Raw genomic sequence first — 14,654 nt, forward strand, 5'->3', positions numbered from 1 at the left:
CTGTGTGTTTTCCCCCTGTAGAGGCAGGAAGGGAAGTCTGTGTGTTTACAGCCCTGTAGAGACAGGAAGAGAAGTCTGTGTGTTTACAGCCCTGTAGAGACAGGAAGAGAAGTCTGTGTGTTTTCCCCCTGTAGAGGCAGGAAGGGAAGTCTGTGTGTTTACAGCCCTGTAGAGACAGGAAGGGAAGTCTGTGTGTTTACAGCCCTGTAGAGGCAGGAAGGGAAGTCTGTGTGTTTTCCCCCTGTAGAGACAGGAAGGGAAGTCTGTGTGTTTACAGCCCTGTAGAGACAGGAAGGGAAGTCTGTGTGTTTTCCCCCTGTAGAGACAGGAAGGGAAGTCTGTGTGTTTTCCCCCTGTAGAGGCAGGAAGGGAAGGCTGTGTGTTTACAGCCCTGTAGAGGCAGGAAGGGAAGTCTGTGTGTTTACAGCCCTGTAGAGACAGGAAGGGAAGTCTGTGTGTTTACAGCCCTGTAGAGGCAGGAAGGGAAGTCTGTGTGTTTTCCCCCTGTAGAGACAGGAAGGGAAGTCTGTGTGTTTACAGCCCTGTAGAGACAGGAAGGGAAGTCTGTGTGTTTTCCCCCTGTAGAGACAGGAAGGGAAGTCTGTGTGTTTTCCCCCTGTAGAGACAGGAAGGGAAGTCTGTGTGTTTTCCCCCTGTGGAGGCAGGAAGGGAAGTCTCTGTGTTTTCCCCCTATAGAGGCAGGAAGGGAAGTCTGTGTGTTTACAGCCCTGTAGAGACAGGAAGGGAAGTCTGTGTGTTTACAGCCCTGTAGAGACAGGAAGGGAAGTCTGTGTGTTTTCCCCCTGTGGAGGCAGGAAGGGAAGTCTCTGTGTTTTCCCCCTATAGAGGCAGGAAGGGAAGTCTGTGTGTTTACAGCCCTGTAGAGACAGGAAGGGAAGTCTGTGTGTTTTCCCCCTGTGGAGGCAGGAAGGGAAGTCTCTGTGTTTTCCCCCTATAGAGGCAGGAAGGGAAGTCTGTGTGTTTACAGCCCTGTAGCGACAGGAAGGAATGAAAGATGCTTCACTGTGTTGTGCTCGCGTTGTGTCACGTCCAATGGCAGCGTCCAAGCTCAATAATCGGCGAGGTTCAATTCTCGATGGCCTGACGCCCGTTCATTCTGTCTTATGAATTGAAATTATGAGCAATAAAGTGGATTTTGGTTGCAGGTGGCCTCGACTAGACACTACTGGTTATGTCCTCCACTAGACACTACTGGTTATGTCCTCCACTAGACACTACTGGTTATGTCCTCCACTAGACACCACTGGTTATATCCTCCACTAGACACCACTGGTTATGTCCTCCACTAGACACCACTGTCCTCCACTAGACACCACTGGTTATGTCCTCCACTAGACACCACTGGTTATATCCTCCACTAGACACCACTGGTTATGTCCTCCACTAGACACCACTGGTTATGTCCTCCACTAGACACCACTGGTTATATCCTCCACTAGACACCACTGGTTATGTCCTCCACTAGACACCACTGGTTATGTCCTCCACTAGACACCACTGGTTATGTCCTCCACTAGACACCACTGGTTATGTCCTCCACTAGACACCACTGGTTATGTCCTCCACTAGACACCACTGGTTATATCCTCCACTAGACACCACTGGTTATGTCCTCCACTAGACACCACTGTCCTCCACTAGACACCACTGGTTATGTCCTCCACTAGACACCACTGGTTATGTCCTCCACTAGACACCACTGGTTATATCCTCCACTAGACACCACTGGTTATGTCCTCCACTAGACACCACTGGTTATATCCTCCACTAGACACCACTGGTTATATCCTCCACTAGACACCACTGGTTATGTCCTCGACTAGACACCACTGGTTATGTCCTCCACTAGACACCACTGGTCATGTCCTCCACTAGACACCACTGTCCTCCACTAGACACCACTGGTTATGTCCTCCACTAGACACCACTGGTTATGTCCTCCACTAGACACCACTGTCCTCCACTAGACACCACTGGTTATGTCCTCCACTAGACACCACTGGTTATGTCCTCCACTAGACACCACTGGTTATATCCTCCACTAGACACCACTGGTTATGCCCTCCACTAGACACCACTGGTTATGTCCTCCACTAGACACCACTGGTTATGTCCTCCACTAGACACCACTGGTTATGTCCTCCACTAGACACCACTGGTTATGTCCTCCACTAGACACTACTGGTTATGTCCTCCACTAGACACCACTGGTTAGGTCCTCCACTAGACACCACTGGTTATGTCCTCCACTAGACACCACTGGTTTTGTCCTCCACTAGACACCACTGGTTATGTCCTCCACTAGACACCACTGGTTATGTCCTCCACTAGACACCACTGGTTAGGTCCTCCACTAGACACCACTGGTTATGTCCTCCACTAGACACCACTGGTTATGTCCTCCACTAGACACCACTGGTTATGTCCTCCACTAGACACCACTGGTTATGTCCTCCACTAGACACCACTGGTTATATCCTCCACTAGACACCACTGGTTATATCCTCCACTAGACACCACTGGTTATATCCTCCACTAGACACCACTGGTTATGTCCTCGACTAGACACCACTGGTTATGTCCTCCACTAGACACCACTGGTTATGTCCTCCACTAGACACCACTGTCCTCCACTAGACACCACTGGTTATGTCCTCCACTAGACACCACTGGTTATGTCCTCCACTAGACACCACTGTCCTCCACTAGACACCACTGGTTATGTTCTCCACTAGACACCACTGGTTATGTCCTCCACTAGACACCACTGGTTATATCCTCCACTAGACACCACTGTCCTCCACTAGACACCACTGGTTATATCCTCCACTAGACACCACTGGTTATGTCCTCCACTAGACACCACTGGTTATATCCTCCACTAGACACCACTGGTTATGTCCTCCACTAGACACCACTGGTTATGTCCCCCTGTAGAGGCAGGAAGGGAAGTCTGTGTGTTTACAGCCCTGTAGAGACAGGAAGGGAAGTCTGTGTGTTTACAGCCCTGTAGAGACAGGAAGGGAAGTCTGTGTGTTTTCCCCCTGTAGAGACAGGAAGGGAAGTCTGTGTGTTTTCCCCCTGTAGAGACAGGAAGGGAAGTCTGTGTGTTTTCCCCCTGTGGAGGCAGGAAGGGAAGTCTCTGTGTTTTCCCCCTATAGAGGCAGGAAGGGAAGTCTGTGTGTTTACAGCCCTGTAGAGACAGGAAGGGAAGTCTGTGTGTTTACAGCCCTGTAGAGACAGGAAGGGAAGTCTGTGTGTTTTCCCCCTGTGGAGGCAGGAAGGGAAGTCTCTGTGTTTTCCCCCTATAGAGGCAGGAAGGGAAGTCTGTGTGTTTACAGCCCTGTAGCGACAGGAAGGAATGAAAGATGCTTCACTGTGTTGTGCTCGCGTTGTGTCACGTCCAATGGCAGCGTCCAAGCTCAATAATCGGCGAGGTTCAATTCTCGATGGCCTGACGCCCGTTCATTCTGTCTTATGAATTGAAATTATGAGCAATAAAGTGGATTTTGGTTGCAGGTGGCCTCGACTAGACACTACTGGTTATGTCCTCCACTAGACACTACTGGTTATGTCCTCCACTAGACACTACTGGTTATGTCCTCCACTAGACACCACTGGTTATATCCTCCACTAGACACCACTGGTTATGTCCTCCACTAGACACCACTGTCCTCCACTAGACACCACTGGTTATATCCTCCACTAGACACCACTGGTTATGTCCTCCACTAGACACCACTGGTTATGTCCTCCACTAGACACCACTGGTTATGTCCTCCACTAGACACCACTGGTTATGTCCTCCACTAGACACCACTGGTTATGTCCTCCACTAGACACCACTGGTTATATCCTCCACTAGACACCACTGGTTATGTCCTCCACTAGACACCACTGGTTATGTCCTCCACTAGACACCACTGGTTATATCCTCCACTAGACACCACTGGTTATGTCCTCCACTAGACACCACTGGTTATGTCCTCCACTAGACACCACTGGTTATGTCCTCCACTAGACACCACTGTCCTCCACTAGACACCACTGGTTATATCCTCCACTAGACACCACTGTCCTCCACTAGACACCACTGGTTATATCCTCCACTAGACACCACTGTCCTCCACTAGACACCACTGGTTATGTCCTCCACTAGACACCACTGGTTATATCCTCCACTAGACACCACTGGTTATGTCCTCCACTAGACACCACTGGTTATGTCCTCCACTAGACACCACTGGTTATATCCTCCACTAGACACCACTGGTTATATCCTCCACTAGACACCACTGGTCATGTCCTCGACTAGACACCACTGGTTATGTCCTCCACTAGACACCACTGGTTATGTCCTCCACTAGACACCACTGTCCTCCACTAGACACCACTGGTTATGTCCTCCACTAGACACCACTGGTTATGTCCTCCACTAGACACCACTGTCCTCCACTAGACACCACTGGTTATGTCCTCCACTAGACACCACTGGTTATGTCCTCCACTAGACACCACTGGTTATATCCTCCACTAGACACCACTGGTTATGTCCTCCATTAGACACCACTGGTTATGTCCTCCACTAGACACCACTGGTTATGTCCTCCACTAGACACCACTGGTTATGTCCTCCACTAGACACCACTGGTTATGTCCTCCACTAGACACCACTGGTTATGTCCTCCACTAGACACCACTGGTTATGTCCTCCACTAGACACTACTGGTTATGTCCTCCACTAGACACCACTGGTTAGGTCCTCCACTAGACACCACTGGTTAGGTCCTCCACTAGACACCACTGGTTATGTCCTCCACTAGACACCACTGGTTAGGTCCTCCACTAGACACCACTGGTTATGTCCTCCACTAGACACCACTGGTTATGTCCTCCACTAGACACCACTGGTTATGTCCTCCACTAGACACCACTGGTTATGTCCTCCACTAGACACCACTGGTTATATCCTCCACTAGACACCACTGGTTAGGTCCTCTACTAGACACCACTGGTTATGTCCTCCACTAGACACCACTGGTTATATCCTCCACTAGACACCACTGGTTATGTCCTCCACTAGACACCACTGGTTATGTCCTCCACTAGACACCACTGGTTATGTCCTCCACTAGACACCACTGGTTATATCCTCCACTAGACACCACTGGTGATATCCTCCACTAGATACCACTGGTTATATCCTCCACTAGACACCACTGGTTATGTCCTCCGCTAGACACCACTGGTTATGTCCTCCACTAGACACCACTGGTTATGTCCTCCACTAGACACCACTGGTTATATCCTCCACTAGACACCACTGTCCTCCACTAGACACCACTGGTTATGTCCTCCACTAGACACCACTGGTTATATCCTCCACTAGACACCACTGGTTATGTCCTCCACTAGACACCACTGGTTATGTCCTCCACTAGACACCACTGGTTATATCCTCCACTAGACACCACTGGTTATGTCCTCCACTAGACACCACTGGTTATGTCCTCCACTAGACACCACTGGTTATATCCTCCACTAGACACCACTGGTTATGTCCTCCACTAGACACCACTGGTTATATCCTCCACTAGACACCACTGGTTATGTCCTCCACTAGACACCACTGGTTATGTCCTCCACTAGACACCACTGGTTATGTCCTCCACTAGACACCACTGGTTATGTCCTCCACTAGACACCACTGGTTATGTCCTCCACTAGACACCACTGGTTATATCCTCCACTACACACCACTGGTTAGGTCCTCCACTAGACACCACTGGTTATGTCCTCCACTAGACACCACTGGTTATATCCTCCACTAGACACCACTGGTTATGTCCTCCACTAGACACCACTGGTTATGTCCTCCACTAGACACCACTGGTTATATCCTCCACTAGACACCACTGTCCTCCACTAGACACCACTGGTTATGTCCTCCACTAGACACCACTGGTTATATCATCCACTAGACACCACTGGTTATGTCCTCCACTAGACACCACTGGTTATGTCCTCCACTAGACACCACTGGTTATATCCTCCACTAGACACCACTGGTTATGTCCTCCACTAGACACCACTGGTTATGTCCTCCACTAGACACCACTGGTTATATCCTCCACTAGACACCACTGGTTATGTCCTCCACTAGACACCACTGGTTATATCCTCCACTAGACACCACTGGTTAGGTCCTCCACTAGACACCACTGGTTATGTCCTCCACTAGACACCACTGGTTATGTCCTCCACTAGACACCACTGGTTATATCCTCCACTAGATACCACTGGTTATATCCTCCACTAGACACCACTGGTTATGGCCTCCACTAGACACCACTGGTTATGTCCTCCACTAGACACCACTGGTTATGTCCTCCACTAGACACCACTGGTTATGTCCTCCACTAGACACCACTGGTTATGTCCTCCACTAGACACCACTGGTTATATCCTCCACTAGACACCACTGGTTATGTCCTCCACTAGACACCACTGGTTATGTCCTCCACTAGACACCACTGGTTATGTCCTCCACTAGACACCACTGGTTATATCCTCCACTAGACACCACTGGTTATGTCCTCCACTAGACACCACTGGTTATGTCCTCCACTAGACACCACTGGTTATGTCCTCCACTAGACACCACTGGTTATGTCCTCCACTAGACACCACTGGTTATGTCCTCCACTAGACACCACTGGTTATATCCTCCACTAGACACCACTGGTTATGTCCTCCACTAGACACCACTGGTTATGTCCTCCACTAGACACCACTGGTTATATCCTCCACTAGACACCACTGGTTATGTCCTCCACTAGACACCACTGGTTATGTCCTCCACTAGACACCACTGGTTATATCCTCCACTAGACACCACTGGTTATATCCTCCACTAGACACCACTGGTTATGTCCTCCACTAGACACCACTGGTTATATCCTCCGCTAGACACCACTGGTTATATCCTCCACTAGACACCACTGGTTATATCCTCCACTAGACACCACTGGTTATATCCTCCACTAGACACCACTGGTTAGGTCCTCCACTAGACACCACTGGTTATGTCCTCCACTATACACCACTGGTTATGTCCTCCACTAGACACCACTGGTTATATCCTCCACTAGACACCACTGGTTATATCCTCCACTAGACACCACTGGTTATGTCCTCCACTAGACACCACTGGTTATGTCCTCCACTAGACACCACTGGTTATATCCTCCACTAGACACCACTGGTTATATCCTCCACTAGACACCACTGGTTATATCCTCCACTAGACACCACTGGTTATGTCCTCCACTAGACACCACTGGTTATATCCTCCACTAGACACCACTGGTTATATCCTCCACTAGACACCACTGGTTATGGCCTCCTGGATGAATATGGTGCAGTACATTAGAGGGACTAGAATACAGATGCTTTCCTCTCTGCTCCTGGCCTCATTCCCTCTGCTCCTCTTTCATTCTGCTCCTCTCCTTCCCCTCTCATCCTCTCCTCATACTCTCCTCTTCTGTCCTCTCCTCTTCCCCTCTCATCTTCTCCTCTTCTGTCCTCTCCTCTTCCCCTCTCATCCTCTCCTCTTCCCCTCTCATCCTCTCCTCTTCTGTCCTCTCCTCTTACCCTCTCATCCCCCCCTCTGCTGTCCTCTCCTCTTCCCCTCTCATCCTCTCCTCTTCCCCTCTCATCCTCTCCTCTTCTGTCCTTTCCTCTTCCCCTCTCATCCTCTCCTCTCCTGTCCTCTCCTCTTCCCCTCTCATCCTCTCCTCTTCTGTCCTCTCCTCTTCTCCTCCCATCCTCTCCTCTTCTCCTCTCATCCTCTCCTCTTCTGTCCTCTCCTCTTCCCCTCTCATCCTCTCCTCTTCCCCTCTCATCCTCTCCTCTTCTGTCCTCTCCTCTTCCCCTCTCATCCTCTCCTCTTGTCTTCTCCTCTTCCCCTCTCATCCTCTCCTCTTCCATTCTGCTCCTCTCCTTTTCTCCTCCTCTCCTTTTCTCCTCATCTCCTCTGCTCCTCTCTTCCCCTCTCCTTTTCTCCTCATCTCCTCTGCTCCTTTCTTCCCCTCTTCTCCTTTCCTCTTCCGCTCTCATCTGCTCCTCTCTTCCCCTCTCCTCTCCTCCTGTCCTCTTCCTCTCTCCTCTGCTCCTCTCTTCCCCTCTCCTCTCCTCCTGTCCTCTTCCTCTCTCCTCTGCTCCTCTCTTCCCCTCTCCTTTCCTCTTCCTCTCTCCTCTGCTCCTCTCTTCCCATCTCCTCTCCTCCTGTCCTCTTCCTCTCTCCTCTGCTCCTCTCTTCCCCTCTCCTCCTTTCCTCTTCCCCTCCCCTCCTCTCCTCTCCTCAGGTAGAGCATCACATTGACACAGCGCCGATGGCAAAGCAACTCAACGTGTATAGTGTAGCTGCAGAGTTAGTTAGCGAGCAGCACTGTCCCAGCAGTTTCTATTGTAAAGGCCCTGTATAAACCCCTAGGAAACACAGCAGTTATCTATTGTAAAGGCCCTGTATAAACCCCTAGGAAACACAGCAGTTATCTATTGTAAAGGTCCTGTATAAACCCCTAGGAAACATAGCAGTTTCTATTGTAAAGGCCCTGTATAAACCCCTAGGAAACACAGCAGTTTCTATTGTAAAGGCCCTGTATAAACCCCTAGGAAACACAGCAGTTTCTATTGTAAAGGCCCTGTATAAACCCCTAGGAAACACAGCAGTTATCTATTATAAAGGCACTGTATAAACCCCTAGGAAACACAGCAGTTTCTACTGTAAAGGCCCTGTATAAACCCCTAGGAAACACAGCAGTTTCTACTGTAAAGGCACTGTATAAACCCCTAGGAAACACAGCAGTTTCTACTGTAAAGGCCCTGTATAAACCCCTAGGAAACACAGCAGTTTCTACTGTAAAGGCCCTGTATAAACCCCTAGGAAACACAGCAGTTTCTATTGTAAAGGCCCTGTATAAACCCCTAGGAAACACAGCAGTTTCTACTGTAAAGGCCCTGTATAAACCCCTAGGAAACACAGCAGTTTCTACTGTAAAGGCACTGTATAAACCCCTAGGAAACACAGCAGTTTCTACTGTAAAGGCCCTGTATAAACCCCTAGGAAACACAGCAGTTTCTACTGTAAAGGCCCTGTATAAACCCCTAGGAAACACAGCAGTTTCTACTGTAAAGGCACTGTATAAACCCCTAGGAAACACAGCAGTTTCTATTGTAAAGGCCCTGTATAAACCCCTAGGAAACACAGCAGTTTCTACTGTAAAGGCACTGTATAAACCCCTAGGAAAGACAGCAGTTTCTATTGTAAAGGCCCTGTATAAACCCCTAGGAAACACAGCAGTTATCTATTGTAAAGGCCCTGTATAAACCCCTAGGAAACACAGCAGTTATCTATTGTAAAGGCCCTGTATAAACCCCTAGGAAACACAGAAGTTTCTATTGTAAAGGCCCTGTTTAAACCCCTAGGAAACACAGTAGTTTCTATTGTAAAGGCCCTGTATAAACCCCTAGGAAACACAGCAGTTATCTATTGTAAAGGCCCTGTATAAACCCCTAGGAAACACAGCAGTTATCTATTGTAAAGGCCCTGTATAAACCCCTAGGAAACACAGCAGTTATCTATTGTAAAGGCCCTGTATAAACCCCTAGGAAACACAGCAGTTTCTATTGTAAAGGCCCTGTTTAAACCCCTAGGAAACACAGTAGTTTCTATTGTAAAGGCCCTGTATAAACCCCTAGGAAACACAGCAGTTATCTATTGTAAAGGCCCTGTATAAACCCCTAGGAAACACAGCAGTTATCTATTGTAAAGGCCCTGTTTAAACCCCTAGGAAACATAGCAGTTTCTATTGTAAAGGCCCTGTATAAACCCCTAGGAAACACAGCAGTTTCTACTGTAAAGGCCCTGTATAAACCCCTAGGAAACACAACAGTTTCTCTAGAACAGGAAGGTAGCCTAGCATCCTCATCTTGCACTTACGGAAGGTAGTAGGCTATTAAACCTACAGAAAGCGTTTGAAACTCTAGCCTGCAGCAGACGACTGTGACATGAAGACATGTCTCATTTGCTACGTAGACCACTTTCCCCGAGGGACAAACGCTCTAGTGTCTGTTTAGCATCTGGTGTAAATAGTCAGTCTGTGTTCCCGGTAGACTGCTCTCTACAACCTGCTGTGGTGCTCTGTTCTCTACACCACATCCTCTCCTCTCAGTGAGCCTGCCCACCTGCATCACCCCCTCCGTCTGTATCTGCGTCCTGAATAGCACCCTTATTCGCACTATATAGGGAACAGGTTGCCAGACCTGTATCAAAGCCCCGCAGCTAGCTGGCGCTAGGCTAGCTCATTATGTGTTTAATATTGTGACACTTGTTCCAGGGACAGACTGGTAATTGTGCAGGTACCCACGTTTCCTCTCATGTTACTGGCTAGTGACGTGTGCTGTCCCTCAGCACTCAACAAGGACTATTCTGATTGGAGCTCGTCTGTCATCAGGTTACAGAAGTACGCCATAGCAACCTACTACGTGCCAATAGATTTATACACACAGAACCTCCACTTTTCAGTAAGAGAAACTGCTTGACAGACCGCTTTTAGGGGATAGTTTTTACCTTGTAGCGCTGTCTGTCTGTCTGTCTGTCTGTCTGTCTGTCTGTCTGTCTCTCTCTCTCTCTCTCTCTCTCTCTCTCTCTCTCTGTCTGTCTGTCTGTCTGTCTGTCTGTCTGTCTGTCTGTCTGTCTGTCTGTCTGTCTGTATGTCTCTCTGTCTCTCTCTCTGTCTGTCTGTCTGTCTGTCTGTCTGTCTGTCTCTGTCTGTCTGTCTGTCTCTCTCTCTCTCTCCGTCTGTCTGTCTGTCTGTCTGTCTGTCATGGTCTGTCATGGTCTGTAACAGTGTTAATAGGAATGCTGACCTTCAGTCCTCATGGTCTGTAACAGTGTTAATAGGAATGCTGACCTTCAGTCCTCATGGTCTGTAACAGTGTTAATAGGAATGTTTACCTTCAGTCCTCATGGTCTGTAACAGTGTTAATAGGAATGTTTACCTTCAGTCCTCATGGTCTGTAACAGTGTTAATAGGTGGCTTGATGGTCCGTCATGTGAAGTTCAATACCAGTGATGCCAGGGGACTAAATCTAGCCCCCAGTTAGCCCCCAGCTAACTCCCAGCTAGCGCCCAGTTAGCTCCCAGTTAGCCCCCAGTTAGCCCCAGTTAGCCCCCAGCTAGCCACCAGTTAGCCCCCAGCTAGCCCCCAGTTAGCTCCCAGCTAGCCCCCAGCTAGCTCCCAGTTAGCCCCCAGTTATCTCCCAGTTAGCTCCCAGTTAGCCCCCAGCTAGCCCCCAGCTAGCCCCCATCTAGCCCCCAGTTAGCCCCCAGCTAGCCCCCAGTTAGGCCCCAGTTAGCCCCCAGTTAGCCCCCAGCTAGCCCCCAGCTAGCCCCCATCTAGCCCCCAGCTAGCCCCCAGTTAGCCCCCAGCTAGCCCCTACCCACTGGCTCAGATGTAGTTTAACACTTTAGAAATGTTTTTCCTCACTTTTTCTCTGATTTCAGGTATTGACTTCAAAATCAGGACGATAGAGTTGGACGGGAAGAAGATCAAGCTCCAGATATGGTGAGTTTGCCTGGTTACCCAGACTCCTAGCTCCAGATATGGTGAGTTTGCCTGGTTACCCAGACTCCTAGCTCCAGATATGGTGAGTTTGCCTGGTTACCCAGACTCCTTGCTCCAGATATGGTGAGTTTGCCTGGTTACCCAGACTCCTAGCTCCAGATATAATGAGTTTGCCTGGTTACCCAGACTACTTGCTCCAGATATAATGAGTTTGCCTGGTTACCCAGACTCCTAGCTCCAGATATAATGAGTTTGCCTGGTTACCCAGACTACTTGCTCCAGATATAATGAGTTTGCCTTGTTACCCAGACTCCTAGCTCCAGATATGGTGAGTTTGCCTGCTTACCCAGACTCCTAGCTCCAGATATAATGAGTTTGCCTGGTTACCCAGACTCCTAGCTCCAGATATGGTGAGTTTGCCTGGTTACCCAGACTCCTAGCTCCAGATATAGTGAGTTTGCCTGCTTACCCAGACTCCTTGCTCCAGATATAGTGAGTTTGCCTGGTTACCCAGACTCCTAGCTCCAGATATGGTGAGTTTGCCTTGTTACCCAGACTCCTAGCTCCAGATATGGTGAGTTTGCCTGGTTACCCAGACTCCTAGCTCCAGATATGGTGAGTTTGCCTGGTTACCCAGACTCCTAGCTCCAGATATGGTTAGTTTGCCTGGCTACCCAGACTCCTTGCTCCGTATATGGTGAGTTTGCCTGGTTACCCAGACTCATAGCTCCATATATGGTGAGTTTGCCTGGTTACCCAGACTCCTTGCCCCAGATATGGTGAGTTTGCCTGGCTACCCAGATTCCTTGCTCCAGATATGGTGAGTTTGCCTGGTTTCCCAGACTTCTAGCTCCAGATATGGTGAGTTTGCCTGGTTACCTAGACTCCTTGCCCCAGATATGGTGAGTTTGCCTGGCTACCCAGATTCCTTGCTCCAGATATGGTGAGTTTGCCTGGATTCCCAGACTTCTAGCTCCAGATATGGTGAGTTTGCCTGGTTACCTAGACTCCTAGCTCCAGATATGGTGAGTTTGCCTGGTTACCCAGACTCCTAGCTCCAGATATGGTGAGTTTGCCTGGCTACCCAGACTCCTAGCCCCAGATATGGTGAGTTTGCCTGGCTACCCAGACTCCTAGCTCCAGATATGGTGAGTTTGCCTGGTTACCCAAACTCCTAGCCCCAGATATGGTGAGTTTGCCTGGTTACCCAAACTCCTAGCTCCAGCCATACGCCACGCCCACAGACGTTAGTTTCTTCTCCACAATGAGTCTGGATCTGAGTACCTCCTCGACCCTTCACTGAATGGGAACCAATCAGGGCCGTCTGATTGGTCCAGAAACCGATGGGTTGAGCCAAAACACACGTGGGTAAAGCGGCAGTTTGAAAGTGTGTCATTGGCTTTGATACTCTGATTGGTTAGAGATGATCCAATCGTTGACGACTCGTCACAACAAACATCTTCGATAATGGCATAAAGTATGAAGGGGACCGACAGAGCAGCGGAATAATTTAGTGCGAGTTGTCAGGTTAATGGTGAGTACCAGTAGGCCACTTGAAGTGTAGTGTTGACTGCCTTGTAGTCAGTGATAGCTTGGAGAGCCTCTATCAGCCCTGATGGGATCTGAAGTGTAGTGTTGACTGCCTTGAAGTCAGTGATAGCTTGGAGAGCCTCCATCAGCCCTGATGGGATATGAAGTGTAGTGTTGACTGCCTTGTAGTCAGAGATAGCTTGGAGAGCCTCTATCAGCCCTGAGGGGATCTGAAGTGTAGTGTTGACTGCCTTGTAGTCAGAGATAGCTTGGAGAGCCTCTGTCAGCCCTGAGTGGATCTGAAGTGTAGTGTTGACTGCCTTGTAGTCAGTGATAGCTTGGAGAGCCTCTATCAGCCCTGAGGTGATCTGAAGTGTAGTGTTGACTGCCTTGTAGTCAGTGATAGCTTGGAGAGCCTCTATCAGCCCTGAGTGAATCTGAAGTGTATTGTTGACTGCCTTGTATTCAGTGATATCTTGGAGAGCCTCTATCAGCCCTGAGTGGATCTGATGTGTAGTGTTGTCTGTCTTGTAGTCAGTGATAGCTTGGAGAGCCTCTATCAGCCCTGAGTGGATCTGAAGTGTAGTGTTGACTGCCTTGTAGTCAGTGATAGCTTGGAGAGCCTCTTATAAGCCCTGAGGGGATCTGAAGTGTAGTGTTGACTGCCTTGTAGTCAGAGATAGCTTGGAGAGCCTCCATCAGCCCTGAGGGGATCTGCAGTGTAGTGTTGACTGCCTTGTAGTCAGAGATAGCTTGCGTGTGTAAGAGTGTTCAGCTGTGTTTGGATACACACATTTGGCCTGCGTATTCATCCCCTGTCCAGGGTCGTCCCTTACACTAGGCACCGCTGGTCGTATCACTGTCTGACACGGATTAGAGGGAGAACCCCCAGGCCCTCTCACACTGATGTTTGGTAACACTGGCTGTAGCTACTGCATTATCAACATGGTTGTTACGTTGTACTGTCTCTCCCAGGGTAATGTAGTAATGCTGTAGCTACTACACTATCAACATGGTTGTTACGTTGTACTGACGTTGTTTTGTCTCTCCCAGGGTAATGTAGTAATGCTGTAGCTACTACACTATCGACATGGTTGTTACGTTGTACTGACATTGTACTGTCTCTGCCAGGGTAATGTAGTAATGCTGTAGCTACTGCATTATCAACATGGTTGTTACGTTGTACTGTCGCTCCCAGGGTAATGCAGTAATGCTGTAGCTACTGCACTATCGACATGGTTGTTACATTGTACTGTCTCTCCCAGGGTAATGTAGTAATGCTGTAGCTACTGCACTATCGTCATGGTTGTTACGTTGTGCTGACGTTGTACTGACGTTGTACTGTCTCTCCCAGGGTAATGTAGTAATGCTGTAGCTACTACATTATCGTCATGGTTGTTACGTTGTGCTGACGTTGTACTGTCTCTCCCAGGGTAATGTAGTAATGCTGTAGCTACTGCATTATCAACATGG

The 14,654-nt window shown here is 49.1% G+C and overlaps 1 protein-coding gene across 1 annotated transcript in view; it reads left to right on the plus strand.

The window, feature by feature from the left end:
• The window catches only part of LOC110499802 (ras-related protein Rab-8B), a 44,479-nt gene that overhangs the window by 9,629 nt on the left and 20,196 nt on the right, over window positions 1-14,654 (plus strand). The window contains exon 2 of the mRNA XM_036981645.1: window positions 11,591-11,651. Coding sequence (XP_036837540.1) covers window positions 11,591-11,651 — 61 coding nt within the window. The remainder of the gene's footprint in view (window positions 1-11,590; window positions 11,652-14,654) is intronic.

The sequence above is a fragment of the Oncorhynchus mykiss genome, chromosome 6, assembly GCF_013265735.2.
Source record: "Oncorhynchus mykiss isolate Arlee chromosome 6, USDA_OmykA_1.1, whole genome shotgun sequence".
NCBI lineage: Eukaryota > Metazoa > Chordata > Actinopteri > Salmoniformes > Salmonidae > Oncorhynchus > Oncorhynchus mykiss.